This window comes from Coturnix japonica, chromosome 8 (genome assembly GCF_001577835.2).
Source record: "Coturnix japonica isolate 7356 chromosome 8, Coturnix japonica 2.1, whole genome shotgun sequence".
NCBI lineage: Eukaryota > Metazoa > Chordata > Aves > Galliformes > Phasianidae > Coturnix > Coturnix japonica.
Window position 1 is genome coordinate 25381247 of NC_029523.1, and position 27911 is coordinate 25409157.

Sequence of the window (27911 nt, forward strand, 5' to 3'; positions counted from 1 at the left end):
TGTAGATAACCTTCTAGAAATCCTTTAAATTATTCATGGCACTGATTAGTTTTAAGCACAGTCTGATAGGAAGCAGCAGATTGCTGTTATAACCCCAGACCATTGCTGTATGAGAGTGCAATCCAATTTGTGCTGTTTGCATGAACTGTGCCTGTTCACTTTGTTACAAACAGCAATTGCCAGCAAAGCCTCGAGTCCACCACAGCAGAGCGGACTGTCCAACAACATCGTGGATGCTGCTGTGTCTCAGGGAACCGCATCACAACATGCAATGGAAAATTACTTTAATTACGCTCAACAGCACGGGGAGTACACGCAGGTACGTTGTGTTGCAGCACTTCCTTCTGATGAGTGGTTTGTCACCTGGAGCTGTGGCAGCAGGATTTGTGACAGGCTGCTCAGAGATCCCTGCCCGAGCTGCTCCGTACTCTCAGTGCACTCCTTTGGTATGTGTGGGCTGACAGCCCTGCACGCAGTTGAACAGCATTGCCCAATGCCATGAACCCCACTCGAGCTGTCCTTAGGCTTCCCTGCAGCCAAACCCACCCTTTTCCTCAGGGTGAACGCTCTAAGTCCTCATCGCTGATGGCTTCTCCCTTTTAGTGGTGTAGATTGCAGTCAGAAAAAGCCTCAGTGCATTCTGCTGCAGGGTCGTAACTGTGGGAACTTTGCTTCTTAAGAACCTGAGTTCAGTGCAGTCAACTAAACAGTTCTCATAAACCTCCTGGTTTGGCTTTTGTCTCTCTTCAAAAGTTTTTCCCTTCCCAAGACAGTTTCAAAGCTTTCTTGAACTTTGGCTTGATCCCAGAGAAGGGGATGTTCTGTGTGGCAGAGGTTGTTGTGTAGCTTTGGGAATGTCTGTAGCCTTTGCCTGCTGGATTCACAGCCTGGATTACTTCTTCATTCTTACCATTTGGTGATCAGAGCTGTTGTGATTGGAGGGCTGCTCTGGAGATCATTTTGTCCTAATTCTGAGAGCAATGCAGAATCACGGTGTGGATGAGGTTGGGAGCACCTCTGGGTTCATCTGCCCAGCACCACATCCAGGTTTGGAGATGTCCAAGGAGGAGACCCCAGCACCCTTCTGGTCCCAGTACTGCCCTGCTCAGCGGTGCTGCAGCTCACCCCCTGGTGAGCAGGGATTGCTCCAGGGCTCCAGATTTTGCCAACTCCTTCTGGGCCTGCACAGGGCACAGCTGGCAAAAGCCTGGCTCCATCCTCATTGTACCCTCCCTTCAAGTTCTTATGGACATGGGTGTGATCTGTGAGCATCCTCAAGATCCTCTAGTGGGATTTTGCAGACATTGGTACACCATGGAACAACATTTCTCTATTTTCATTGGCCATCACTAGTCAGTGTAGAGATACAAATATAGGTGCTCTGCATAGAAGTCTTGGGTGTGCAGTGAGATCCCCATCCTGTTTGTTCTTTGCTTTCCTCCTGCCCTGTCTCAGCACCTCCTCCCTTGAGTTTCTGACCCCTCGTTAGGCAAGCAGAAATGAGCTCCACTCCTTGGCTGGTGGCAAGGCAGTCTCTCACCCCAAACATTTTGGGGGTAACAAGTGAGTGGGCTTTGTCTGTTCTGTGGTAGGAGGGAATAACGTGTCAAGGTAGACACAAATGGCTCCAGTGATGTGGCTTAGGTCTAGAGATGCCACTTGGCATTGTTCACCTCTGCATACTGCCTGCCCCTTCCCTGTTACAGCAGGGATGTTGCACTTAAACCCCCTGCCAAGGCAGTGGTGCCTTGTGTATCTCCAAAGCACTTAACTTAGCTTTAAATGTTTGAGTTGAGCTTTATCATTGGTGTTAAACCTGCTTTGATGCTTCTTGGAGAGCATTGCCTCTGATTTATCCTCACGTCCCATGGGGCCATAGAAATTGTTTTCATTTGAAGTGATCTCAGTAGATAGCTAACGGGAAGAGGTTTTCTCCTCCTTTATAGGAGGCTGTTCAGCAGTGGTGTCAGCATTATGCTCAGGCATGTAACTCTGCCCAAGCAAGAGTCAATGAATTAGAAAATGAAGCCTTTGAGGTGAGAATTACTTTGCTTCTCTCCCTGTCTGTGTTGGCTGCTCCTCCCATTGGCTGTGTGGTGCTTCAGGACCCTGTGCTGGTGGGGTATGAAATGCTGCTACCATGAAACAGTGAGCCGGTGCTGCTGGAAGTGCTCCCTGTTTGTCTTATGCTGCCACCGAGTGGCTGCATGGGAACCAAGAGGCTCCGAAGCCCCAAGTGGGCCCAGGGAACAGCAATAGGCTGAGAAGTGATGGCCCCAAGTTCACATACAAGTTCTTGGTGGATGTGATGGATAAAAGCCATGGTAGGCAGGCCAAGGAGCTTAGGCTTGGTGTGAGGTTGTTGTACTTGGAGGAGATACAGAGCAGCTGTGGCAATCTGTGGCTTGTGGGTGGCCAGCAAGGCCTGGTGGGCTGCCTGGGGCACCTCTCAGGATAGAGGCAGGCAGGGCTTGAATGGGTGAAACTCCCCATGTGCAGGTTGTGCTTTCTGGTTTACAATGGTTGTGATGTGATGGAAACTGTTCTAACAGCATCACGGAGAAAGCCTGGGGTGAGAACAAGCTGCTGCCTTCCCATTTGTTTCCAGCTGGGAAGGAAGGCCTGCACTGAGGTGATGCTGAGCAGCTCGCTGTGCAGCCCCAGTGCTGGCTGCCATACAAGGCAGAGCGAGAGCAGCCCTTGGCACAGGCAGAGCAGAAGTATAACTTACAGTGAGGTGCTCCTCTCGTTCCTAGAACTAAAACATAAATCTTGGTGAGGAGGGCACACAGGCTGCTCCCAGACAGGCTTGGTGCTGTTAGGACTGTGTGCTTTTGTGTGTGATGTTGTAATATCCTGCTGTGAGACCTCCCAAAGAGCTGAATGTGAGCCTGGTGTCCCTGTGGGGCACTGGGCCTTTACCTACCCCAGAACTCTGCTCTGGGACATCAGTGTAAGGCACCTCAGTCCAAGTAGTGATTGAAAGCAGTATTACTGTTCTCTCCTTCTCTTGATTTCCACATGTAAATTCCTGCCTGCAAGTGGCCAGCAACACAAACCCACTTTGGCATGGCTGCACAAGTCCTCAAACACCCTGCTTGCAGTGCTGGGACACCTTAACCTGTTCAGCTCTTCTTCAAGAAAATCAAGAGAGCTTGGGGTGCCCCACTGGCAATGTGCTTTAAGGGGTGAAGATGGCCAGAGCATGGCTAGGGGGCTGCTGCCTCTCAGCACGCATCCTGCAGTGTGGGCACCAGCCCTGCCAGCCCTTTGCCCTCCCCGACATGCATGCGCAGCCAGGCACCTGTGCATTTACGATCGGTTTTTAGGGAAAGGGCACAACCACTGACTCATGAGCTGTGTATAACCAGACTGAAGCGAGAGCAGCGGGCATTTGGAGCTGGTTGCTGGCTCCTGATCCTTGCTGGTTCCCAGACCGAAGCTTTATTTATTGATGCCGTTGCTCTGGATCATGTGTCGCTTGTTTTCTTCTTGCCCTTAGGTGGCTCCTGCGAGAAGTGAGAAGCGAGGCTCCTCGTACCTCGTTGCCTCCCCAGAACCTGGCCCGGTGGAGTACCTTGGCCAGCACGCTCAGGGCTCCGCAGTCCGATACGCAGAATCCTCGCTAAAAAAGAAGCGCGTTTACTGAGACCCGACGAGTCGGCCCTGCCTTGAGAGGCGAAGGCAAGCCTTGCGTACCTCTGCTATTTATTGCTGCCTTAACTTCAGACAAATAACTTCTCTTTCTCCGTGGGTTACGAATATCCCAAGAGGAGCAACCCTGTGTAACAGGCAGGTTTGCCAAGTGAGCTGTAGGCGCCGATACGCCGTTAGCCATTTCTCAGTAGTCTGACTTGCCTTCTGGAAGGGTGGGGGGTGTCCTCCGTCTGCCACCAAAGCGAACAGTGGGGCTGAAGCCGACCCAGAGAGGTAACTCGCTGACTCAGCCATTCCTGGCAGCGTACAGCTGAAAGCAATAAAAACACTGAGGGGGGAACGCGGATCCTTTCTCTGGTCCTCAGGCGGAGGAAGTTAAAGACAAAGTCTTAATAGTAATTCTCTTTCTTATTTTTTTAACTCGAGACTGTGGGGTTGTTTGTTTTTTTTCCCTCAATCTTTCTTATCCCAGGATTAAGATCTCTGCATTTACAACCTTTATATTTTTAAGATTTCCTCTTAATCCTGGATGGAGATGATATACCAAATGTATTCCTAGAGTCGCTGTGATGTTTTCAATAAACGTTTGGTAGAAGCGCGATGCTACGCAGCGTGCTGCCTTGCAGAATGAGGTTTTATTCGGACAGCTGCCATTTGGCCAATGAAGTAACTTTTATCTGCTTTGGGCAAAGAAGCCGCAGCTTTTCCTTGGAGTAGTTTGGTTTGTGAACGGAGCTGTGTTACACAGCAAAGCACCAGCTCAAAAGAGCAAAAAGCAGCGGTCTCCTGAAAGCTCTGGAAGTGCACTTGGTGGTGTTCTGCAGCCGTCCTTCCAGCAGGAACGTGGTAGGTGATGGGTGGAGGTAACAGAGAGGGGGGAGCATCCACCACCTCTTTGGCTTTGCCTGAATGCGGATGAGCCACACATAGAGCAGAAGAGCCCCTACAGCTCTCCTTGGCTGCCTTCTTCAGTTCTGCCTGCTCTCCTCTCTATTTATTTTTTCCAGCCATCTTTAGACATTTGCTGCAATCCAAGCTCCCCTCAAGTGCAGCATCCTGGCTCCAGTTCTCTTTGCTTCTCCCATCTCTCCTGCTGTGTGAAGTTCTTGTCCAAAGGAAAAGCCATTCATGTTCAGGCATTATGGCGGTAGGTGCACGGCGCAGGCTCAGCCCTGCACTGCTTAGCAGCCGGGTGGATCTCATTGTCTTTTTATACTTAAAAATGACTCGGTATTTTTGGCTCATAAGTGAAGCACCTCCGGCTGGCCTTTCCTCTTTGCTGTTCCTCCTTGTAGCTGAAGAGTTAGCAAGCATTATTTGAAAACCACATGATGGGCAGGGGGCCCTTCGGAATCCCATTGCAGATTGATTTGGACCCGGTGCACTCACTCAGCTCTGCCATTAAGACTGAAAAAGCAGGCCTGAATCTCTAGTTTGGTAGACAGTACTGAAGACATATTTTTTTAATACTGATTTGTGTTTATTTTTTATGAACAATTTAAACTGTATTTCAAGCTTTAGTGTGTGACCAGAAGAGAGATTTTTCTTGGTTTTCCTGTTTGTTTTTTAACATCAAAATCTCTCCTCCCTCACCGGTGTTGGATGGATAATGGTGTGCACTGCACACAGGTAGTAAATGCCTCAGACAGCCAAATAGCAGCACGGTTAATGGGAGACACGACGTTGTGGGGGGTGGGATTCTGTATGTATTGATAAGTTCACTTGTAATATTTTGTTCAAACTGTTTGTATACGCAACTTTCTTAATTTGTTACCCTTTTCAGTGAAAATAAAGTGTTTGGTACACGTTTACAGTGGAGGTCTGTGGAGGAGAAGCACCTCTGCCCTGCCTTTAAGTAAGTGACCATTTAATGTAGGGAAAGGTTGTTTTGAAGGCAGTGTGGGTGTGTGGGAGACAGGCAGAGGTTGTGCTTGGGGACAGGGTGAGTGGGCACAGCAGTGAGGGCTGGGGTGAGGGGGCTTAGAGGTCCCTCCCAGCCTCAAGGCTGTTCTCTATTCTGTTCTGCTCTCCCCTCCAATACAGGTCACGTTACGAAGCCTTCCTGTTTAAAGGTAGAATGCAAAAAAAAAAAAGATATTCACTTGGAGGAAAAAAATCTTTATTAAGATTTGTTTGTATAAAGAGTAACAAAGTGCTTATGGATTTAAATCGGGGTCATACATGACATACATACAGGAAAAAAAAACAAGTAATACTGTAAAAATAAATCTGACCTGGTCGCCACTCTTAATTACAACTTCTTTTTAATATATATATATAGATATAGATATTTAAAGACGTCTTTCTGTTATTGCCAGAACTATTTCCACTTGAAAAATCCAAGTTTGGTGGAAAAACAATTTTGCGCAAAGGGTAGGACACGGGTCAGCCAAAGGTTTCCAGTTAAACCAGTGCTCCTCGAAGAGCCCAGCCTTACAGAACGGGGCCGCAGTGCCCTCACGCGGCTCAGTGGCGTTTCAATGCCAGCTCTGGTCCTGACAACACAACACGCGTGGTCCCAGGGAGCCTCACAGGGCTGTGCTCTCCTGCTGCTCAGCGGAATACTTCACAAGCACGGGGCTGGAGACTGTAAGTCAAATTAGACGACGGCCAATGCTATTATTTAAAGCAGTCATCTTACGCCAAGGGAGTGGCTTCACAGGAACAAACTGCTAAGATGCACGAGCATGCTGGCCAAGGAAGTCACCGACAGAAAACAAGGATCGTGCGCGCTCCTCTCCTGGCACTGCTGAGAGTAAGATGGTGTTTTTAGGGTCAGAGTGTCCTTTCCTTCTCCTAGGTAAGCTTTCCTGGTGCTCAAAACTCTGGGTTATTCTTTGCTGGGGGAGTGTTGCCCCTAAATCTGTACATGGCTTAATTGACTCCTCTCTCCCCCCCAAGTTAATGACTTTCCCACACACATCTCACAGCACTGTAGCTTGCTTAGTTGCAGTACAAGATCAATGTGTTCACACATTTAGTAGCTACATCACGGGCGGGACAGTTGTGTGGGGAAGGAAAGGTAAGGAGGGCGTGGAGGGCTGGCTAGGAAAAGCAAATACATTTATCCAGAAAGTGGACTTCTCATGAAATGCATACATATACATGCTCGTTCATGCCTTTGGTTTTTCTATTTGAAGTACAATAATCAACCAACACTTGAAAAGTATCTTTAAGAGCTGGGAGCTGCAGCTGGCTTCCTATCATCGTTTTCTTTTTCTCTAGATTTGTTTTTAAGCCACGTTGGTTTTTTGTTTCTGAACTGTAAGTGCGTGCACAAGGAGGGGATTCACCAGCCAGGATTCTCTCCAGACTTCCACAAAAAGTGAGGATGATTCTGTTCCATCCACTGCTTCACAGAATAAGGCGTGAGCAGCAGACTTGGTTTAAGTGCTGCAGGCTGCACCAAGAACTGTAGCAATTTTTGACCCTGCTTTCAGCTCCCATTCAGCAGGACAGTTGAGAGTGGAGCGAGACCATAAGGAAGAGAAAACCGTCTTGCAGTAACTGGTGCAAGAGGAGTCGAAGCTATTTTTTTTGCCATATCTTGCAATTAATTTGATCCAACTGTTGACTAAATTTGAAGAAGGAAAAGGAAAACTGCTGGAAAAAATGATCCTTTGAACACACAATAGCACAGTCAGAATACAAATTACAGTAGTTAAAAAATGAAAGGTCTTGGGCATTTATATTTGGACAAACCGTTGAAGTACTGACAGTATAAAAACTGAATCACATCTTGCTCATAATCGTTTCAAACCCTTGAATCAGGTTGTGAAAGGTTGTCCGCTTATCGTGCTTGAATATCCAGCATTTCCTCATCAGCTGGTCGATCTGGAAGAGGAAAAAGAGAAATCTCTAAGGGTCGAATGAAGCCTTTTTCCCTGCTAAGTACAGAGGGAAACTCAGTGCTGAAAAACATGCATAGATAACGCTTAACAAAAGGTGGGAATGCCTTTCTGCCAGCAGCCGTGGAGGTCTGAGTGCATTCACCCACATGTGTCCACTGCTTTTACTGCTTATTTGCTATAAAAGGAAGAAGGCAGTGATAAAAGTAGAGCTGTGTTACCTCCTCTGGGCAGTTGGGTGGACGTGGCAGACGCTTCTCTTCTTGTAGGACACGCACGAGTCGTGCTACCGTCATCTGTCCCTGTGTGGGGCCGATCATCTTCAGGAACTCCTGGGGGAAGAGCAGGAGTCAGTTGTGCCACCCCAGCACTGAGCCACGCTGCTGCACTTTGACACTGAGATGCCATTGCAATCTCAGTGTGAATGTGAGCAGCAGCTGTTTGTCACCACGTGCACCATATACACACACTGCAAGGCAAGAGTAACATCTGTATGTTTAGTTTCCTCCCTAAGATGTGTAGTTACCACAGTCTATCTCTGCACAGGGTCTTTGGTGAAAGGCAACCATAAGGGTTGTTTTGAGAAGATAAATTCTTTGCATTTCTTGTCTCCACAAAACCAAAATCATCTTTAACAGCACTTTCCTCCACAACCACTTACTGTCATTGGGCTGGACTCCGAGTCGCAGTAGGTGAGCAGTTCGTACAGTGTCACCCCGAACGACCACACATCTGAGGCAATGTAAAACTTACTCTGAATCAAGCATTCCGGAGCATACCTGTGGGCACAACAGGACAGTGTTAAACTGCATTCAGAGCTGCACAGATTTACCCATAGGTGCACAACCAAAGTGCATTGAACGTAAGCAAACTGGGGAGGCACACTTAGACATAAATGTGCCCATAAGGCTTGGGATGGCACAGCAAGAATAAACAAGGAACATCCCTATGCAGCAAAACACTCTGAGATTAAGGGAGACCAAAAGCAAATCATGGGGAAATGGGTTATTGAGTGCAGAAGGACACTAAACACAAAAGCAGATTAGGACGTGCCTCTTCCTTGCCAGGCCACTGTACCAGTAATTGAGGCCTCTCAGTTAAATGGGAAAAGCCTTCAGGACACCTAAAGGCAGCTTCTAAGCCTTGGAGAAGTGTTATTCTCACAGTGTGGTTAATGACAATGAGTTAAAGGAGTTATAGCTTCTTATTACCAAAATACAGGGCTGTCGAGGTCGTCCTTGACAGTGTAGTACTCCTTATCAGTCTCAATGGCTTTGGTGAGACCAAAATCCCCAATTTTCACTCTGTTCTCACTCTCAACAAGGACATTTCTTGCTGCTAAGTCACGGTGCACATACTGACGGGAGCCCAAGTAGTCCATCCCCTGTAACAGAAGGAAGCCTTTTATGTTAGTTTCTCAGATACTTCATATCACTGTTTTTCTCCCACCCTCCCTTCCAAGCACCCCCTTTTTCCTGCAGTAGGACTCCATCCACATTTCCCATGGTGAGTTCTGCTGGCACTTTCCAGGGCCCTTTTCTGGTCCGGATCCTTCCTCTAATCTCTGCCTTTGGGTTCCCCACCTGCTGAGTCAGGTTGTTGTTCCTGTGCTGCACTTTTTAACTTACAGCTGAGCAACAAACCAACTCTCTCAGAGCCTTCTCTCCATGGCAACTGCTCCTCCGCATGCTGCTAGGACTGACTGATATCTGTCCCTGTGCTGCTTCCAGCTGCCTCGTCCACCACTCACAAAGCTACAGGCTCTGACAACACACAGCTTCATATGGTCTGACTGCAGCGTGCACTTGCCTCTCATGCTGTCCTCCCTGTGTAATGCTTCCAGTTCTCTAATGCTTTCTTCTCATGGTCACTGTTTATGCAAGGGAACCTAATCATTGCTCCTTTTATAGCACCTGCAACACCTGTGAGACTGCTTTTTGGGGACAAAGCAATGATTCTGACCATAAAACAAGCCTCCTTTCTCCTCCTCCCTTACTCTGTTACATGAATACCAAACTGATCAAACACAAAGGATAGTTACAAGAAAGCTCTGGTTCCAGGCTCACCTTGCAGATCTGAACTGCGTATCTGAGAAGTTGTTTGAGGTTGATTTTGTTCTTGTTTCGTGGCAGATACTCCTTTAAGCTCCCAGAAGGAAGGAATTCCATGATGAGTTTAATCCCATTTCCTCCTAAAAATGAGTGCGTGGTTAATTTACAAACATGACCCTTCTCACATTATTAACATGGATTTGGTGAACAACTTCAGTCGCACCAAAGTTAGCTGAGAGTGAAAACGGGCAGTTGGGCTTCAGGCAAAAGTTGCTGCTTATTCCATGAAGAAAGACATCTAAATCCACATGATAGAACTGAGACTGTTTGGCTTTTTAAAATGCTTAATTTTTAAAGGAACATTTTTTATACTGTTAGTGTATATTTTTAGCATTCTTCCTGAAGACTTACCATCTTCCGTGCAAATTCCCTTATACTTGACGATGTTCTCATGATACAGATTCCTCAAGATTTCTATTTCCTTCTTGAGGTCGGCGATGTGATTCCCTCCACTCTCTGGCTTCAGAGATTTAACTGCCACTTGTTCTCCTGTATTGTCGCCTTCTGGATCGTATCTGCAGAGTTCAACCTTCCCAAAGTGGCCCTAATGGTCAAAGGAAAGAGCATAACTTAACAAACCCTTACCAGAGTGTCCCTGATGCTCCACTTGAGGCATTTACAACTCACACCTTCCTGAGGTGTTCAAGGCCAGGTTGGATGGGGCCCCGGGCAGCCTGGCCTGGTATTGGACATGGAGGTTGGTGGCCCTGCCTGCAGCAGGGGGGTTGGAGCTTCACGATCCTTGAAGTCCCTTCCAACCCAAGGGATTCTATATAAACCTCTTTTTTCAGCAGGATTAACCAAGAATTCCCCGGCACCTTTGTCCATCCCTGAGTGCATACACACCTCCTCCTCCTTCTCTAACACCTCCATCCCCCCCCCCCCCCCCCCCCCCCCCCCCCCCCCCCCCCCCCCCCCCTCTCTCCTTTACTGTGTTAAATGCTCAAAAATTATCACAGCTGCACTTCATGCTCAGTCTTAAGTCAGTCTGATATGGGAAAAGTCATAGTTCTCATTTCCAGTGTAGGGACCTAAACCTGATGTTCCTCTTACCTCTCCCAAATCACGGATTCTTTTTAAGAATCGTTTTTCAAAGAGCGTGGGATCGACCTCTGTAACAGGTTTCTTCTCTGAGACAATATCAGGGTCTGAGAGTGGAAAAGCACCAAGTTAGGCAGATTCCTGAAAGGACACCTTGGGTTTGATGGACACTTAGAGTGTCCTTGTTCATCTGCTGCTGTCAGTGCCTCTGTCCCTCCTGTCTCAACTTCTTTTATTTAAGTCTCGCCCATTTCTTGATAGGGAATTTCTTCCATTGCTATGTACCAGTCTACCACTTTCCAGACTGATTCAGTCTCATCTCAGCACTTCCCCCCCTGCAGTAGTTATTCAGCTTCTGTGGTATGTATTCCTACATATACAGAAGGTATGGTTTTGCCCTTATTATGTGCTGATTTTCTGGTAGCTGCTCTTTGTAACTACAACATCAGATGAAGCAGGAATGCTGTTAATGCCCTGATTCAGTCAAGAATCCTGTGGTAATGTCATGGAGCTCAAAGACTGCCTTGAAGCTGACTTGAGCTACTGGATAGTCTTGTTTCCTACAATGCAGGCAACACATTCCTTCTAATTTCTTTGCAGACATTAAGGGTGAGAATCTTATTCCACAGAGGAGCAGCAAGTGGGTACCTGACAAAGTATCTGTACATCACTGTGGAGATGAGACTGTTTTGTACTTAACATGATATGTTACAGTAAATGGTTTCTAAGAGCACAGCCCTGGGCTGCCAGGGCTCAGAGAGCACTTGGGCTCCACTCTCAGAGCATTTGAAGTTGGGTGGTGCTGAGTGGAGCCAGGGCTTGGGCTCAATGGTCCCTGTTGGCCCCTTCCAACACAAGATACTCTTTACTCTTTTGACACTGTCACTGTGCAAGAGTGCTCCTGTAAGATGTCTGATTTTAGCCAAATATCCCACACTTCCCTACCCAACTCTCCAGCCAACCAGCAAAACCAGGACTTACTTTGCTCCTCCAGTTTGTTGATGTCTCTCATGATAGCTCTGAAGAAGGGTCTCTGGTGGGGGTCGTAGTTCATGCACTGTTTCATTAGGTCAGCCAGTTCCTTGCACGATGGCGTTATCAACATGAAATGCCCTTCATAGAACCTTTCCTTCTGTAAAGCACAAATGAAAACTCCAGCATGAATTTGAGCTCGTTACTTAATCCACCTATGCTCTACATTAGAAAGGAAGACTCCTTTTTCTTAATTTCATCAAGTAAATTTCAGCGTTAACTCTAAATCGTCACCTGCCAGTAGAGAACTATTATTAATGATGAGTCTGGTGCAGCTCAGAGCAGCCACTTCCAACACAGCTTCTAGCAGCTGCTGAGCATTTTACCTTCCAGAAGTTATTTTTCTGCCAGGTGCCAGACTCACCATTTACTTACACACTGGGACAGATGGCCACATGGAAACATCTACCAAGGAAAGCCACCACAAGACCAGCTGCTCTTTGCAAACGATGAGAAGAGCATTGGGGCATAGATGGCATGAAGGTGGCTCTGTGCATTTTCTAAGCTCAGCAAAACCACCCCGGTTGTCTGCCATATGCAGCCAGGGCAGCAAGTTCCCTTCAGTTACCTCCTGTTAAAACAACTCAGGCAGTGACTCAAGTACTCAGTCATTTCCTTTACACAAACCTTGCTCCATTGCCACCCCAACACAGCAAAACTTCAAGAGAAGAAGCACATATGGAACCTATGCTGAAGGCTCTGTCAGTGATGAACAAAAACTGATTGAGCGAAGCAGAACAGCTTTTTTTCCCCTCTTTTAAGCTTCCAGAGCAAGCAATATGCTGCCCCACAGGAGAGCAGTTTGGAACCAATGTCCAGAAGAACTGAAGAACCACAGGAGCTTTTAAGCTGAGCCTCAGATAGTTTATAACTGGACATATGGATTAGGAAAAGAGAGGTGTGACAGCCTCCGAATTTTAATTGTTAGCGATTTTCAAAATGATTTTCAAAATAGCAAAGTAATGATTAGCAGCTCTGTAGTAAGGACAGGAATTCCTGCTGCAATCTGTGGCAATGCAGATGGAATCGGCCCCTTACCAAGTACAGCTGAGCTGGGATTGATACAAGACAAAAGCTACTTCAGTTATGGAAACTGAAGAGCTGAAGGACATGAATCTGAGTTGTCAAGGTAAAGTTTAAGCAATACAGTTTTACCTCTGCCAACGTCTTGTCCTTCAGCGGCGTTTCTCCATTATAACAGATTTCCCACAGCGTTGTACCAAAGCTCCACTTATCTGCTGCAATGCTTAAATTTTTGGAGTCTTCAACACATTCGGGTGCAATCCAGGGGATTCGCTCCACACATTCTTAGATGAAACAAAATCGAAGCAGTTTGGAATTAATATGAAAGTACTTAAAAAAAACAACAAAAGTCTTCCAACTTGTTCTCACCTAACTGCTGCTTAACAACAATAAACCCAAGCTGAAGTATTTGTCCAATTTCAGGCAATCTCAATGACTCCATCACCTCCCTGGGCAGCCCATTCCACTGCCTGACCACTCGTTCAGAGAAGCAGCATTTCCCCACATCCAGCCTGAACCAGAAGCTTTTATTCTAGAGTCAGTTCCAGTTGGTACAAACGGTACTTTTTCCTTTCCCTTTCTCAATCACAATGTAGAGAGAAACCCAATTCTTGTACCATACCTTGTCTGGACAGCACAGTTATTGGTATTCCTGGGTCGCTCAGCTTGATGAAAGGACCATATTCGGTGTCAATTCCCTCTCTTGCCAGTAGGATGTTTTTAGTACACACGTTTCCATGTACCAAATCCTTATCCTCCTGTAGTAGGGTAGGAAAAGAATACAGAGAGTGAGCAGTGCTCTGCAAGTGCCCCTGTGGTACCAATAGCATCAGGGAACATAATACTCCACACTGAAACCCAAAAATACAGCATTCCACCGCCCAAGGAAGGAGCTTCATTAGTAATAATGCACATGATATCTAGCTAACATTAGATTGCAGCAAGCTATAGGCGATGCTTGTATCTTACCAGGTAGCTCAGCGCACTTGCAAGTTGTTTGGCTACATTGAATTTCCAGGGAGTTGTCAGGAGTTCACTCTTTCGATGCATAAACAAATCCAGAGGCCCAAATTCAACGAATTCTTCAACCATGATATCTACAAAGCCAGGTGCACACAGAGTGAATTGTAATCCCCAGTGTCTGGATAAATCTAATAAGCTCGTTGCCACCTTCTTCCACCCCCACCCCAAGGCAAGCTGCTTCAAATGTCTTTATTTCACCTTCTTTGAAGTTTATTTCTGTGCTCAAAGACTCCACACAGAGAGACTTTACATAGAAAAATAGCAGTAAACCAGAAGCAAAGAATTTCCAGAGCCTTGCCAGGGAGATGACTGCTGTTGGAAGGCTGCTTTGTACTGACACTACTGCCATCCCTTTGGCTTTCTGACCTCAAGGATCATCCTGTAAGACAAAGTATTCAAAGAAAGCACTGCAAAGGAAATCTGATTAATGGGAAGGACCTTGCAGCTGCCTGGCTGTTCCAATTCTGCTTCTGTCTGCTCTGAAAAGTCAAGCAAGAGATGGCAGCAGTCAACCACACCTCCCTTGAGGCCAGCTCTGATCTGAATGGCTGTCTTGTCCTTACTGAAGCCTGCTGCTTAAAAATCCCACCAAAGAGATGTTAACTGGACTCACTTTCTAAGTCACGGACGCAGACTCCATGGAGGAAGACAATGTGCTTATGAGAAACCTGCCTCATCATGCTTGCTGCTTCAAAGAAAGCCTGTTAGAAAGGGAAGCAGATTAGCCATTAAACTGCTGATCACCGCGGCAGCCATCCACGCCATGAACAAAACAGAATAGCAGTGACATACACATTTGCAAAGGTAACTGCTTTCCACAACAGGGTTTGCCATCCCACCATAGCAACAGGGCTGTGGTGAGCTGCCATGGATGCACTCACTGGGTCACATAAGCAACCAGTGCTCCAAGAACTCAACCAAGCAGTCGGCTTTCTAGGTATCTCAGAGGGCTGATCCATGCAATTAGACTGTCTAAATTGCTGAGAGAGACCCCAGCATGTTCCCATTCTCCTATTACATTCACCAACCCTGTTTCTCTTAGGCACTCCGCAGTTACAATGTGGTGGGGCCCAGTGTTTACAGTTCAAGAGGAAAAAAAAAGAGAAACACTTGCCAAAGAAATATCTCTGTGACTGGGGTCCAAAACCTTGAGGAGCACTTTAATCTCTTTTTCGTTTTGATATCCTTCATTCTCGTCATCTTTGTAGTTGAGAATCCCTGAGTAAATCTGTGTCCTTGTCCCTCTGCCAAGGTGTTCACCCTAAGACAGAAAACATGACATATTTTGAAACCAGGGAGCGAAACAAACAAATGTAGATTTACACAAATAGTTGAACCTGCCTCTATTCTGCCCCTCAGAATTAGCCCTACATACAGGCTTAAAGTTATTGCAGAGTGAAAAACCAAGTGACAACGTGTTATGCTTCATTCTAGTAGTCCTTGACAGTTTTTACCACCGTAAACTCACTTAATATTAAAGGGCTACTGCATTTCCACTAACATCAAGCAGCTTCAGTGTAATTTAACGTCATTAGACTAAACATCAAATGAATAAATAGCAACTGGCCTCTGATTTACAATAAGCTGCTACCGAGCCAATCTTTCATGTGTTTCCAAAAGTTAAAGGAAGTAATATTTCAATAGAACACTTTGTTTCAGAATGTAATTTCCTCCTAAATACCAGAGGACTCTGTCTTGGGATATTTTTGCAGGAAGTCTGAGTGCTGACTGTTAATATACCGAACTAAAAACAATTAATGTAATCCATAGCTGCCTTCCTCAGTCAGTAATTCTTCTTTGCTTTAAATAAGAAGAGCTCATTCAGGTGAGCTGTCCCAGTAACTGCAAGTGACTTATCAGAAGATTTGGCAATGTGCTCCATCAGTTTGGCAAACAAGGTTTTGAATGCCAAGACTCTTCAAATCCTTTGGATACTTTGCTTTTATTTCCCCGTAGGAAAAGCTTCTTGTTGCTCCAGTAGGTCAGGATTCAAGAGATACAGGTATGTTCTGTGGCACAATCCAAGCAACAAGAGCAGCTCCTAAGACTTCCATGATTCTTTAAGAATAACATTACAAGCAGCTCGTTCCAAAAGCATTAGAAAATTGCTTCTATATCCATTTGTGCAACATCCAGCCAGCCAGAATGCGGTGATTTTACACAATCTGAGTACGGAGGGCTGCCACAATGGGGGGATTTTAAGACGCAAACACCCACCTGCATTATTTCTTCTTTGCGGATTCGATGGAAGCTCAGCTGCCCCAGGTGATAAGCAGGCTGGCACTCCTGAGCCTTCTTGGTTGCAACCAGCAAGTTGGAGATTTCTGGAAGGTGAGGAGAGAAAATGTTCTGTAAGGTCTGACAAAGAGAACTCCATATATTCACCTTTCTCAACCAGTTTCATTTCTGTATGTGCACACTGCAAAGTAAATCCCCAAATGAGAAGGGAGAAAGGAAGAAATCAGCTGAACTCCTGGTCAGGTAAATTCTGCTTATCCTTCCACAGAGAATTCACCAAAATAGAGCTATGTATTTTGTACTGTATATATACAATCTTATAGACAATATTTAGAGCAGTGGATATTGTATATAGTACACAGCTACTGCAACAGGTTGGGTAAAATAACACACATCTCCCTCTACCTACAGGTATGGCCCTTCCCAGTGTGCAGACAGGGATGAGATCACTGGAGCCTCATTTCTTTACCTCCTTGAAAGTTTCTTTAAAGTGCTCAGGGAGACACTAAGATCCAAGTTCAAAGCATCAGACTTAAATTAGGCAATGGGAAATGAACAGGAAGAAAAGACTCAAAAGCCTGCTGCTGCTTCCCTGCACGGCTTCTGGTCAGGGAGAAGCACGGTTAGACCTAAACAATTCATTAATTAATTGTTTCTTCCTGTTTTGGTGGCTGACATTATTTATGACAATATAATGGCTTCAATGTCTATGTGCATCTGCTCTCCTGTGACTGGGAGAACACGTGCATCTGGACTCAGAACGCAATCAGTAACAGACCATACGCTCAAAGCACCGTTTTCATACGTGTGAGAAATATATTTTCATGCTTGTGGAGAAGAGACGGAACATGGAACAGCAAAGATAACACCCTGAGTCCTATTGAGGTTCAGAGGTGCCACTGTCCTGACAAAGGAAACACAATGTGCTGACAGAACACTGAGGGGGGCAGAAAACTCCTTGGTCTGTTGCAACTATTCCAAATACAACTGCCACAGTTTAATCATCAGGTCAAAGTGTTTCACCTCTCCAGGCCCCACACAACTGTCAGTGTTCTTCAGAAGTGTGGAAAACTCACATGTGTAGCTACAGAGTCCTCTGCTCTAAGACCTAAATGAGCAGGTAATTAATGCAGCTCACTTATTCCCCTTATTTTAACAGGAAACCGTTATCTGATCAACCCAACCATACCACTGCATTTCCTCTTTCATACAACATACAGCTTCAAGACAATTGTGCCTTACAGAAACAGTTCTAGTAGGTGTTGGCAGTAGTAGTTGAATGAATGCACATTCGTCATCTAAAATCTGATCTCATAGACAAATCCACTGATGTGGGGCTGCTCTGCTCAATAACAGCTGCAGCCCAAGTCTTCCTCACTGCTTTGTGAACATTAATAAAGTAAATATCACATCACTGTAACAACAAGCAAGCTCTAACCCAAGGCTGCCACAGGACACACTGCAGGCCACAAGCCTCCTTTGCTGTAACACAGGCCGCACGGCCATGAGTACGTGATGTAGTGAAGAAGAGGAAGAACCTTATATGGGCTTCACTTTGACACAGCACTGCAGCCCATGACTCAGTCAGCTGTGACATTTTGGGTTTAAACAGATCTAGAGTTCAGCCTCTGCCATCGATACTGCAAGGGCCAGTTGTGAAGGTGCAAAAGGGGAAACCGCTGTCATTAGAAAGTACACACACAAACAAGGCTCTTGAGAAGCACCAGCCCATGAACATCCTGTGCTGACCTTATAACATTAAAGGGAAACCTCTAAAGCCCAGTTCACAGTGCTCGCTTTTGCTTTTTGACAAGGCTCCCGCTCTACAGAGAAGCAGTAAGTAATATAAAAGAGCTTCACCCACGAATAAACATAAGAAAAGACACTAAGAATGCTTCCTGTTGCTAAAGCTTGTTATTTCTCTTAAAGGGGAGAGGCTACCTCTTGGCTTTGGTTGGCAGCACCTCTTCAGTGTAAAGCTGATATTGTCTGTGCGAAGGATTTGTCCTTTCAGGTGATCCATCAACTCCTTTAAGGATGCAAAAGACCTGTTTGAGCCATGTAGGAAGTACCCGCCTTTCTTCACCTCAATCTGGAAGTTCTTGTACTGGACTGAATTATTTATCATCTGTGATTAAAGAGCAGAGGGGAGAAAACAAACAAAATACTGATCATTGAAGTGAAAGAACATCTGTAGGAGTTAATAAATCTATAAAGCCTTTGAATTCACATCCGGGACCAGTTAATCATTTGCTCCTATACTGGGCTCCTCTAAAGCTCCAACAGCGCAGGAGAAGACTCCACAATTCCTGCAGCCTTCAGTCCCAAGAAGGCTCACAGATGGAGTGGGAGAAGAGCAACATGAAGATGCAAACCTCTAACAAGACCAAATTTTACTCAGTTAAGAATTGCCAAATTTGGAGCATGGTTCCAAAATCTCAACTTAAAAACAACAAGAGGTGCCTTACACAGCCTGGGCTGCCCAACCAAGAAACAAGATTTCAGACTCTGGACGTAATCAATGATATTTTCAGAAAGAACACAAAAGTAACAAAACTATGAGTACAAATATTCTCCACTTGCTGCATCCACTGTTGGGAAAAGCTAAGAAGAACTGCCCTACACAATGCAAAGGTAACAATATGGATGATGGAGAACCTCCAGTCTTCAGCTCACTGCCACATCACTACTGGGAATTCTACAGCCAACGTACCTCCGGGCCTTCAAAACAAGTCACTGTCATGAGGATGTGGTTAAAGTTTGTGCAGCTCCACCTCAGCACATACATTCCTGCTTCATTCCCTTCCTGTCGCAGTTTGTTGATGGCATATTCAGTGCTGAAAGAGTCAACATGAAATCGAGGAAAACCATTAAGAGAGCAGAAAAAATTGCATCCAAAACCTATTAGTAAATTACACAGGAGAGTAACCCTATATTTGGAGTGGAACCATACACCCACAATTCAAAAATATTTGTACTATTATTAAAACATAATTAGAGTGCATTACACAAACTCATATATATATATATATATTTTTTTTTTTACATGAGAGAAAAGAAGATTTAATTCTGCTTCCATCACAGTGTATACGCAAATTATATCCTAGTTTTCTATATGCTGCATCTAAAAACGTAACAGCCAAGAAGTGGACGGAAAGGAGAATAATTCCTTCAGTAAAAAGATAACATAAGCATTGCACATCCAGCCACTTAATCCTAGAGCCAGTGTAAAGACAGATTATGTTTGGTTGCCTAAAATATTCCTGTCTGCTCCACTGATGATTAATGAAATGAGTCTGAAAATAGTCCTGCATGAGGAAGCATTGGCTTGATAGATAAGTTAAGCTGATGAGGAGAGGACTGGTGATTTTCTTGATGGAATCAGGAGTAACAGTAAGTTGTCTTACAGCCTTTTGATGACTAATTCTGGTCATTACAGAAACCTATCAAATGTCAGACTTCCTCAGTGTATTCAACATGCAGTAGAATTAGAAGACTAATTATTCAAGTGGGTAAAATAAACCAGTTCACTAACCAGATGGGTCCGTGGCAACCATTTTTTATGTTGTGTTCAATCAGTGGGGGAGCCACATCTGTGCAGAGATAGTGGTGGGCATCGGCTGTAAGTCTGAAGTATCCATCTACTAATGATGCAAATGACAGAGCTTCATCATGTGAGGACAGCTTTAATTCCTAAAAGAGAAAGATATTCTAGTCAAGAACACTTACAGTTCTGTTAAAGCATTGCAGGAAGGTCTCAATAGCCAGCAGTTTTTTTAGTGTGTACAAAATTGCCCAGAAAAATGTGACAGAAAATCACTCAGGAGGCCAACAGTGACCATTCTCTACCCTCCTTGCTTAATACTGGCTAGAAACCTTTATTCTCCTATGAGAACATGAGTCTTATGTGAGATCTGTAATGCAAGCTCTTGTGCTAATCTTTGTAAAGTCTCATTAATATCTTATATAATAAGAATAGGGCACTCAAGTAGGATGTGAAGTCTGGGGACAACCCAAGCAGCAGGACATTACAATTGGTTATCTATGAACTCACTCTCCCTCTCTCTCCTGTGGTCCCTCTGCCACCCTCACTGAGCTCATCTTCAATCTGCTTTTGGTAATCCAAGCTGTATCTAGGAAGGCCACAGGTTGAGAAACGTAGCTAAGGTCACCAAAAGCTTGGGAAGCTGATAAATGCTGATGGTATACAGTAACAAGGGCAGAGAAATAACCATCCTCATCAAGTTGCATTTGTACAGCGGTGCAGACACCATATTTAACTGTTATTCAAGAGTCTCATCAGAAAATGTTCCCCAGAGAGGCTGTCACCTCCTGCCCAACAATACCACGTCACTGGAGCCGCCCGCAGGAGGGAAAGCCACCCAGGTTTGTTTCTTACCATCTTTTTGTTGTCCTGCTTGTTAATGCTAACTGTAGACTCCTTGATGACAATGTGAGTGATTTCAGGAAAATAGGAGAAGTTGTTCCACAGATCTCGGGTTTTGTATCTATCTTCATCCTTTTTGACTTTGCCATCAGACTTTTTCTTCTTCTCTTTTTCTGTCTGTACAGACTGCAAACACATTTGGGATAAGAATACATTAAGAAAAGCAGACCAACTGTGTCTGAAAATCACTTTTAGCAGTTGTTTTGCTCCCATGATAACCCTCAAATTCCAGGGATACTCACACTTGGCTTGAGCCTCCACTGAATTCCATTGTTTCCCGTCACGATGACTTCATACAGTGGAATGATCTCACCATCTCCACAATTAAATCTGTTTATTTCACTCTCCGATGAAATAAGCAGAGATGAAGTCTCAAAAATTTCTGCTCCGTAATGTTTCGTCAGAGTCTCCATTGTTGATAAGTATTTAACTTTCAGATCGCGGGGAGAGACACTACTGTCACAAATGGTTTTATTGTTGAACTCTTTAAGGAAATGCTTGAAAACGTTATTTATCCGAATCCTGGTTAAGAAATTCCTCTGCCTGATGGTCTTGTTCAAAGTTTCAGGAATATAATGTTTATAACTAGAAGGAAAAATAATGCTAGGTGTTAATATGGTTGTTTTCTAAGTTTGTAATTCTAAAGCAAGCTAATTCCTTGCATTTTGAAAGTAATTTACAGAGCACAGGGCACAGCAAAACCCATGCAGTCGGTGTGCTGGAGCTTCTAACCCTTGCACAGTAGACCTTGGAATGTAAAATGCTTAAGATCCCTTTTGGAAGCCAAGTGCGGCATATCCAGCAGTGTTATCCCAACTGACCTGACATCTTTGGGCAGCTCTGGCAGCTTCACATTTTTATTGATAGCATAGTGAGAGATCGCAAGCACAGCCATTCCCAGACACTCGTTTTCAATTTCATGAACTTCTTGATCATTTTTAGGGTCACGGATCGGTGCCAGTCCCTTCACTAAGTCATACTGACCCTTCACAGGAAGCAAAAAGAAGAAAAAAGAAGTTAATTCATCTGGCGTTTGTCATACTAACAACCAATGGCACAATAAGAGTCATCCAAAAACTGAAAGTCATGACAAGAAGGGGCAGGGAAGAGCGTTGTGCAAGAGATGCCATCTTCTCTCAGCCCAGTCAGCGTAGCCAAGAACTTGTCACCCCACAAACCTCTCTGTGCCTTGTACCAACACGAGCACTTTTCTGTTTGTCTATTTTAGAAAGCGTGGTACCCAGTGATAACACTCATCCTGATCCAACACTGCGTGGAAATACTCATTTCTTTACTCATTGTGGATTCACAACAGAAAAACAGGTGTTTGCAGGAGCAGCTCCATGCCATCTCACTGCTGAAGGACACAACCGTATTTCAAAGCCTGAGAGCTCCATAGCTGCTGTACACAGAACTAACTACAATCATGTTTTTCTCTAGTGCATTTAATTTGCTCATTTCACAAGCCTTCATCAACTTTAATCTCTTACTTCCCTTCCCTTTGCCGAAACCACAGTGCTTGGTTTGCAAAACCATTGGTGTGTACGTAACCTTTGTTTTGATGGGGAACACAGCTTTCTGATATAGGAACCCCATGCGTCTGGAATGAGCAGCATGCAGCCAGCAATGGGGAGGCACAGCAGGAGAGAAGAACTGCACGTAGGCAGGCTGTGTGGCTGTGGCATTATGAGTCAATTCTTTAACACCACACGGTAAAATAGACTCATTAAACAGGCACAAAGTCATGGATTTAGTAATGATACCGTTCCTCTGTCCGACTATAGATGTCACAGTCACACTGAGCAAATATTCCACATAGGAAATAATAGCATTTCTATTATAAAATAGTTAATATTGAAGAAAGCATGCTGTAAAAACCTAGCCCTTCTTACACTGTAAGGCAGTTTCTTTACATGTTGCATTTAGGGTTAGATTGTTCTTCCTGTAGCAAATTTCTCCATTGTGGAAGTAAACCCTTACCATCACCAACACGTCAGGTTAAACACATTTTACAGTTGGAAAACAGCTTTTTAAAGAAGAGAATTCCTACTGGATCAATTAGTTTTCATGGGGGTGGAACTGCACGGACCCCCCTGCATGCGACCCCTTACCTGTGCAAAGATGTATTCCAAGGAGCTTGCATCGAGGATTGGGGTTCCTTCTGGCGCCAGCTTCTTGTCATAAGAGTTCTTTGACTTCCTTGGGGAATGCCTCCACACCGAGGGTTCATTTTCATTAGTCCCATGCCAGTTTGTGAAGTAATATCTTGCAAGAAAAAGAAGGATGAGCTTTAAAAATCATAGTGGGAAAAACCTCTATTTACATTAGATACCTATTTTAAACTTTCAGAAGAAAATCAGGTACACATCAAAACCCTTCACTCTTCTGCCTCAACGAAAGTCAATATGCCTCTATTGAGCATTGTTTGGTGTTTGTATTCCAAGATAAATGGCTCAGCCGAAGGATTAACAGGGCTTCAAACCTCTTCCTCTATAGACACTGAGTGCCTCCCTCTGGGCTGCAGCTGGAAGCAGCCATACACTGGAACTTCTGATTTCCTTTGGATGGGATGGAGATGGTGAAAAAAGAAACTAACTCCAACCATCCAGCTTTTAAGTTACAGTCAATCTTCTAATTGTATTGCAAATAAGCCTTTTGCTCATATCTGCACACAAAGCAATTTAATTAAAAACCTGCTAAAAGATTTGGCATCTGCTGCGAATTAATGATATTGTTGAGATGAAGCCTCTGTTAGAGGCTGATGAAAAATCTTTGCTTAAATTACTCTAGAAATTTGTTTTTCTCTGGGTTCTATTAAGATATTAAATCAAGTGAACTTCAGTTAAATCTGCTTTGAATCAATGTGCTTTTAGAAGAGTTCATGCCCTGCGCATGATGGTGACGTACTTACAATCTGCAGATCAGATTACTCAGCTCTAAGTAGGAAGGATTTCAGTAAGAATATGCCACTCTCACTCCAGAGAAGTACTCAGCAGTAGTGAGAACAAGCAGTGCAGAAGGACTTTAATACAATGGGGGGTGAAAAGGAGACATGCATAGAATTATAGAATGGCCTGGGTTACAAAGGCCCACAGTGCTCATCCAGTTCCAACCCCCTTCTTCCTATGTGCAGGGTTGCCAAGCAGCAGCCCAGGCTGCCCAGAACCACATCCAGCCTGGCCTTGAATGCCTGCAGGGATGGGGCATCCACAGCCTCCTTGGGCAACCTGTGAACAGTGCGTCACCACCCTCGGGGTGAAAAACTTCCTCCTAAGATCCAACCTAAACCTCCCCTGTCTTAGTTTAAAACTATCCCCCCTTGTCCTATCACTGCCCACCCTCACAAACACATTATCTATATGGAAAATTGACCAGTGAAAGGAAGCATTATGGATTAAATACACTGTATTGTGTTTTTGTCCTTTCTGTTCTTTTGAAGTCTTTCTAAGTCCCACAGAAGCACATACACAACACGGGCAGGAACACCAACACACAACTATGCCAAAACTCCCAACAAGGCACTGCAGAAATCCTTTGGTTCAAGCCCAAAAAGCAAAGGAAAGCAAATCTCTGCCTCCAGGAAATAAGTTTGATTTCACGTGCTCCTTTATAAGATGGAAGATAATTATTAATTCAAATTCTTTTGGTATTTCCTGAAAATAATCATGGGCATGGTCGTGTGTATTGTTTATAACCAAGTGGAGAACTTGTTCCTTTACTATTAAATGTCTTGATTAAGACAACCCTTATAAGTTGCAATAGAAATTGCCCCATTGTTTGTGGAACCACATAAACAAAGCAGGAAAGTCTCTGCCTTGAACAAACTCGTGGGCTTGTGGTAAAGAGGACTAATATTCCACTTTCACAACCAGAAATGGGAGCACTTCCAAATTCAGAAGTCCTGCAGAAGACCTGGAAAGGAGATCCGGGATCCATTCAGTCTGACCAAGGAATGGATCTTCTCTATTTCCTACAGTGACTCTGAGGACTCTTCTTTCCCACATGTCCAAAAACAAGCCTTAGGTCCCTTTGACATGCCAAGAAACGCTGCTACCACTGGCTTAAATAGTGTCCAGCTATGAGATAGTTAAACTCCTCCATCAGCCTGTGTGCTAAGGAGGCAGGATGTTACAAAATACTGTGGTTTCTTTTGTTGTAGACTCCTTTCTCACTCAATGCAAGTGAAAGAAACATGGGGCTTGTTGCAAATATTCTAGTGGAAAAGCAAAGTCCTTTTAAAATAAAATGAAAAGCATATTGGTGGGCATGGATTTAATGGGGAGAAGAGAGTGGGAAAAGCCCACACAACCAGAAACCAAACATCAAGCTTTCAGCAGTGGAAGACAAAACGAACATCTAAAAGCATTTCAAATACCTTCAATTTAGAGATCTATAATATTAACAGAACTTGGCTAAATCAGGTCTGTCAGTGCAATGACATTTCAGAAATGGGCTCTGAATGACTCCACACAATCCCATGCGCTGTTAAAGAATCCCAAGCTGTCTTCCTTTCTCAACAGGAATTCTGCCTCTCGCAGAGCTTTGAATCAACAACATTCATTCAGAGCAGTTTCACAATCCCGTGCTGTTCCTCATTTCTCAGCCCTACCCGGCTCAGGTGCCCAAGCCAAGGCACACAGTGACCATAAATGAAAGAAAGGAAAGCCCCACTTCACCGATGCACTACAGCACTGCTGGAAAGACTGAAATACTTAGATTTTAGCACCTTCATTTATATAATCTCTTTCTAAAAGCATGTGAAATTACTTTTAATATAAATTGTTGGCCCAGAGTTTGCCCATTTTCATGCATGAAGTACACCAGACAAAAGAGAGTCCCCTGCCAAACTTCAAATCCCAGCTCCAGAGCTTAAAAAAAGCAAACCACCAGAATTACAAATGCATTTTCCATGGCTTCACTCTGTGCTAATGTAGAATTAAAAACTAAAAAGATCCAGAACATGAAGTTCAGCGTCAAGCAATTCCACCCATGTCATTAACATCCGATAGGGCTATAACAGCTGCAGTGCCAATGGAAGGACCTGGAGCCAGCACTCCTCACCCACCTGAAGCAGAAACATGCCAACACCAGACACAGTAGAAACCATTCAATTAAGAATTAAGTGAATCAAAGCATCGAGTTCCTGATCACAGGATTACAGTTACATGTATTCTTTTTGCAGAGCAAAGCCAACCGCATCAAACATTTCCGTATCATGGAAAACATCTCAGATCCAGAATGTACCAAGAACCTTTTTTATTATCAGTACACTGTTAATCTGACTGCTCTTAAAGCAAGAAAGGGCACTTAATGCTCCGTAAGAGGCCATCAGAGTCCTCCCAGCTTTCTTTAGTGTCACTCAACCCCATTACTGTGTGCTGTTTATCTGCCAAACTTAATCACAGCTGTTTAAATCCAAGATTAGCTGAGATTAAGTCATTAATGCTGCTAATAGACAGTGGGACAGAAAAGGAAAAGACTATAGTATCCTCTTCCTCTTTTAGTGTAGGTATCAGCACCATCATTATTTGAAATGCAAAGATCCATTTGTTAACTGTGGGTAATTTTTCCCTGTAGCAGTTCATCCAATAATAACAACAATTCCGGCCTAGTACAGATTGCAATCAGCATTGGAACACCTCGCAGTTAAAAGACCATGACTACAAAGCTCTCTGCGTAAGGAGAGGGGCTGTTATCCTCTGACAAGCCTAAAGAACAGCTTGGATGTACAGCCTGAGTGTTACAGCATCCCATGAGGATATCAGGTACAGATGTACCTCCAGGAACAGACAAAGATATGATGGCCAGTGGGAAGCGCTTTAGGAAGGTGGGCAAAGTTTCTAGACTAATTATTGCTGGAAGAAAAGCTTACCATATTTCTTGCCTACATCACACACTTAAAGCTCATAATGACGTAAGAAGGAAAAGTCAGAATACAAAAAGGCAGTGTAATAATTGCAGAGTTGGATTTCTAACAATAGTATATTAAAATAATATCAAAAAGGAAGGAGAGCTTTCCTTTAGCTAGTGCATGTGCCAGCATTCAACAGCTGTCACACTGCTGCTTTCACTTCCCAGTGGATGATTCTGCCCCGCACATCTCAGCAAGGCACGTGCTATACTTTAACTCCGGAAGTTCAACCTGACAGTATGCATAAAGGACAACGATCCCACCAAAAAGGGTTTGGATTTTCTGGTGCTTTCTGCAGTCTAATAACTGCCACCCCCAGTTAGGCCACGTGGATTCCCCTACAGATCTACAGGAGAACATCAGAAGCGACAGCATGTTGCTTTCTCCTTTCAAGTGAATAGCAAAATTCCCATTGACTTCAGGAGGAGTACGGCTCGTTGTGAGTCCTTCAAATGGGAACAGAAACACTAACATGTAAAACATTTCTGAAGGACAAGCTGTCGCTTCTGGGTTTGCTTTTTAGCTTCTTTGGTGAGCTCAGTAGTACAAGTAAGAGCAACAACACTCTGTTAAGAAAAACCTGTGGTCATGTTCCACACGTTTTGCACTTACCTCATTCGATAATAGAGCCGATGTGATGTTTTTTCATCTATCTTAAAGACCTGGTTTGGTGCATACCAGAGCCTCCTGTTCTCATCAAACAGTGCAAAGAGATTATGGCACAGGGGAGATATAGCTGCCAGAGGAAAGTAAAGAACCATGTCAGTTCACAAGGCTACCAAATACACACACACACTGAAAATACAAATGCATAATGCAACCATCTGACTATGCAACCTATACCACACAAAGAAACCGACACTAGGATGAGCTTAAAACAAACATGAGAAAGATATGACTAAAGGGAAGATGCAAACTGCACACTGGCTGACTCCGCTGCTTTTATCAGGTATTAAACAGTCTGACGTTCCAGCTACTCCTGGCATGAAACTTGTATTGAAGTTGTGATTTTGCCAAGGTCCAAAGGTGAAGAGAAGTCTTAAAAAACTTCATCTTTTGCAGGTCACAGAAATGGGTGCTTTAAGAAAACTACAACTTTGCTCTCAGTTTCACCTGATTAATAAATTCTGCTCCCAGATAGAAACTGATAGAGAAGCTTCTAGGGAAATATTCAAAGCTGCTTTCTCATCAGCAAAGAGGCACAAAGCAGAACATGTCATTTGTCTATTCACTGCTAATTCAGCAGAGGGTTTTCCAAGAAGGAACAGATTTAACTGGTATGTCTAGGCTGACCTGCCTTAACCTCCGCATTTACACCATCCCAGAGAGAAGCAGGCTATGCTTTCCTTACAGAGGTATGGCTGTTCCAATTCCTTGCTCCTGTTTCCTGTTCGATGGAGGCAGTGCCTTTGTGCAAAAGCCCTGTCTGGGCAAGCAGCTCTGCTCCACACATGTGCCTAAGAGCCTTTCTGAAATGGGGCCAATGGCAGAGTCCTGCAGAACTCAGTGAAACCTTTTCTGTTTCAAGCTGGGGTCAGAGAGTGCGAAAGAGAAGAAGACAAGGAAATCCAACCTGAATA

General features: G+C 44.4%; 2 protein-coding genes across 7 annotated transcripts in view; one reads left to right on the forward strand and one right to left on the reverse strand.

The window, feature by feature from the left end:
• Window positions 1-5468, forward strand: part of RAVER2 (ribonucleoprotein, PTB binding 2) — a 28138-nt gene extending 22670 nt beyond the window's left edge. For all 3 annotated transcript variants that reach the window (XM_015870748.2, XM_015870749.2, XM_015870750.2), the window contains exons 11-12: window positions 174-319; window positions 3503-5468. In XM_015870748.2, the coding sequence (XP_015726234.1) occupies window positions 174-319; window positions 3503-3649 (293 nt within the window). In that variant the 3' untranslated portion in view covers window positions 3650-5468. The remainder of the gene's footprint in view (window positions 1-173; window positions 320-3502) is intronic.
• A 291-nt stretch (window positions 5469-5759) lies between these two features.
• The window catches only part of JAK1 (Janus kinase 1), a 50831-nt gene continuing 28679 nt past the window's right edge, over window positions 5760-27911 (reverse strand). For all 4 annotated transcript variants that reach the window (XM_015870745.2, XM_015870743.2, XM_015870746.2 and 1 more), the window contains 22 exons: window positions 26944-27067; window positions 22532-22685; window positions 21242-21405; window positions 20663-21005; window positions 20373-20546; window positions 19509-19666; window positions 18687-18810; window positions 17915-18101; window positions 15953-16059; window positions 14850-14996; window positions 14349-14436; window positions 13682-13809; window positions 13335-13470; window positions 12845-12996; window positions 11639-11789; window positions 10670-10764; window positions 9968-10160; window positions 9572-9696; window positions 8717-8889; window positions 8167-8284; window positions 7727-7837; window positions 5760-7491 (listed from right to left, as the gene is read on the reverse strand). In XM_015870745.2, the coding sequence (XP_015726231.1) occupies window positions 7390-7491; window positions 7727-7837; window positions 8167-8284; window positions 8717-8889; window positions 9572-9696; window positions 9968-10160; window positions 10670-10764; window positions 11639-11789; window positions 12845-12996; window positions 13335-13470; window positions 13682-13809; window positions 14349-14436; window positions 14850-14996; window positions 15953-16059; window positions 17915-18101; window positions 18687-18810; window positions 19509-19666; window positions 20373-20546; window positions 20663-21005; window positions 21242-21405; window positions 22532-22685; window positions 26944-27067 (3254 nt within the window). In that variant the 3' untranslated portion in view covers window positions 5760-7389. The remainder of the gene's footprint in view (window positions 7492-7726; window positions 7838-8166; window positions 8285-8716; window positions 8890-9571; window positions 9697-9967; window positions 10161-10669; window positions 10765-11638; window positions 11790-12844; window positions 12997-13334; window positions 13471-13681; window positions 13810-14348; window positions 14437-14849; window positions 14997-15952; window positions 16060-17914; window positions 18102-18686; window positions 18811-19508; window positions 19667-20372; window positions 20547-20662; window positions 21006-21241; window positions 21406-22531; window positions 22686-26943; window positions 27068-27911) is intronic.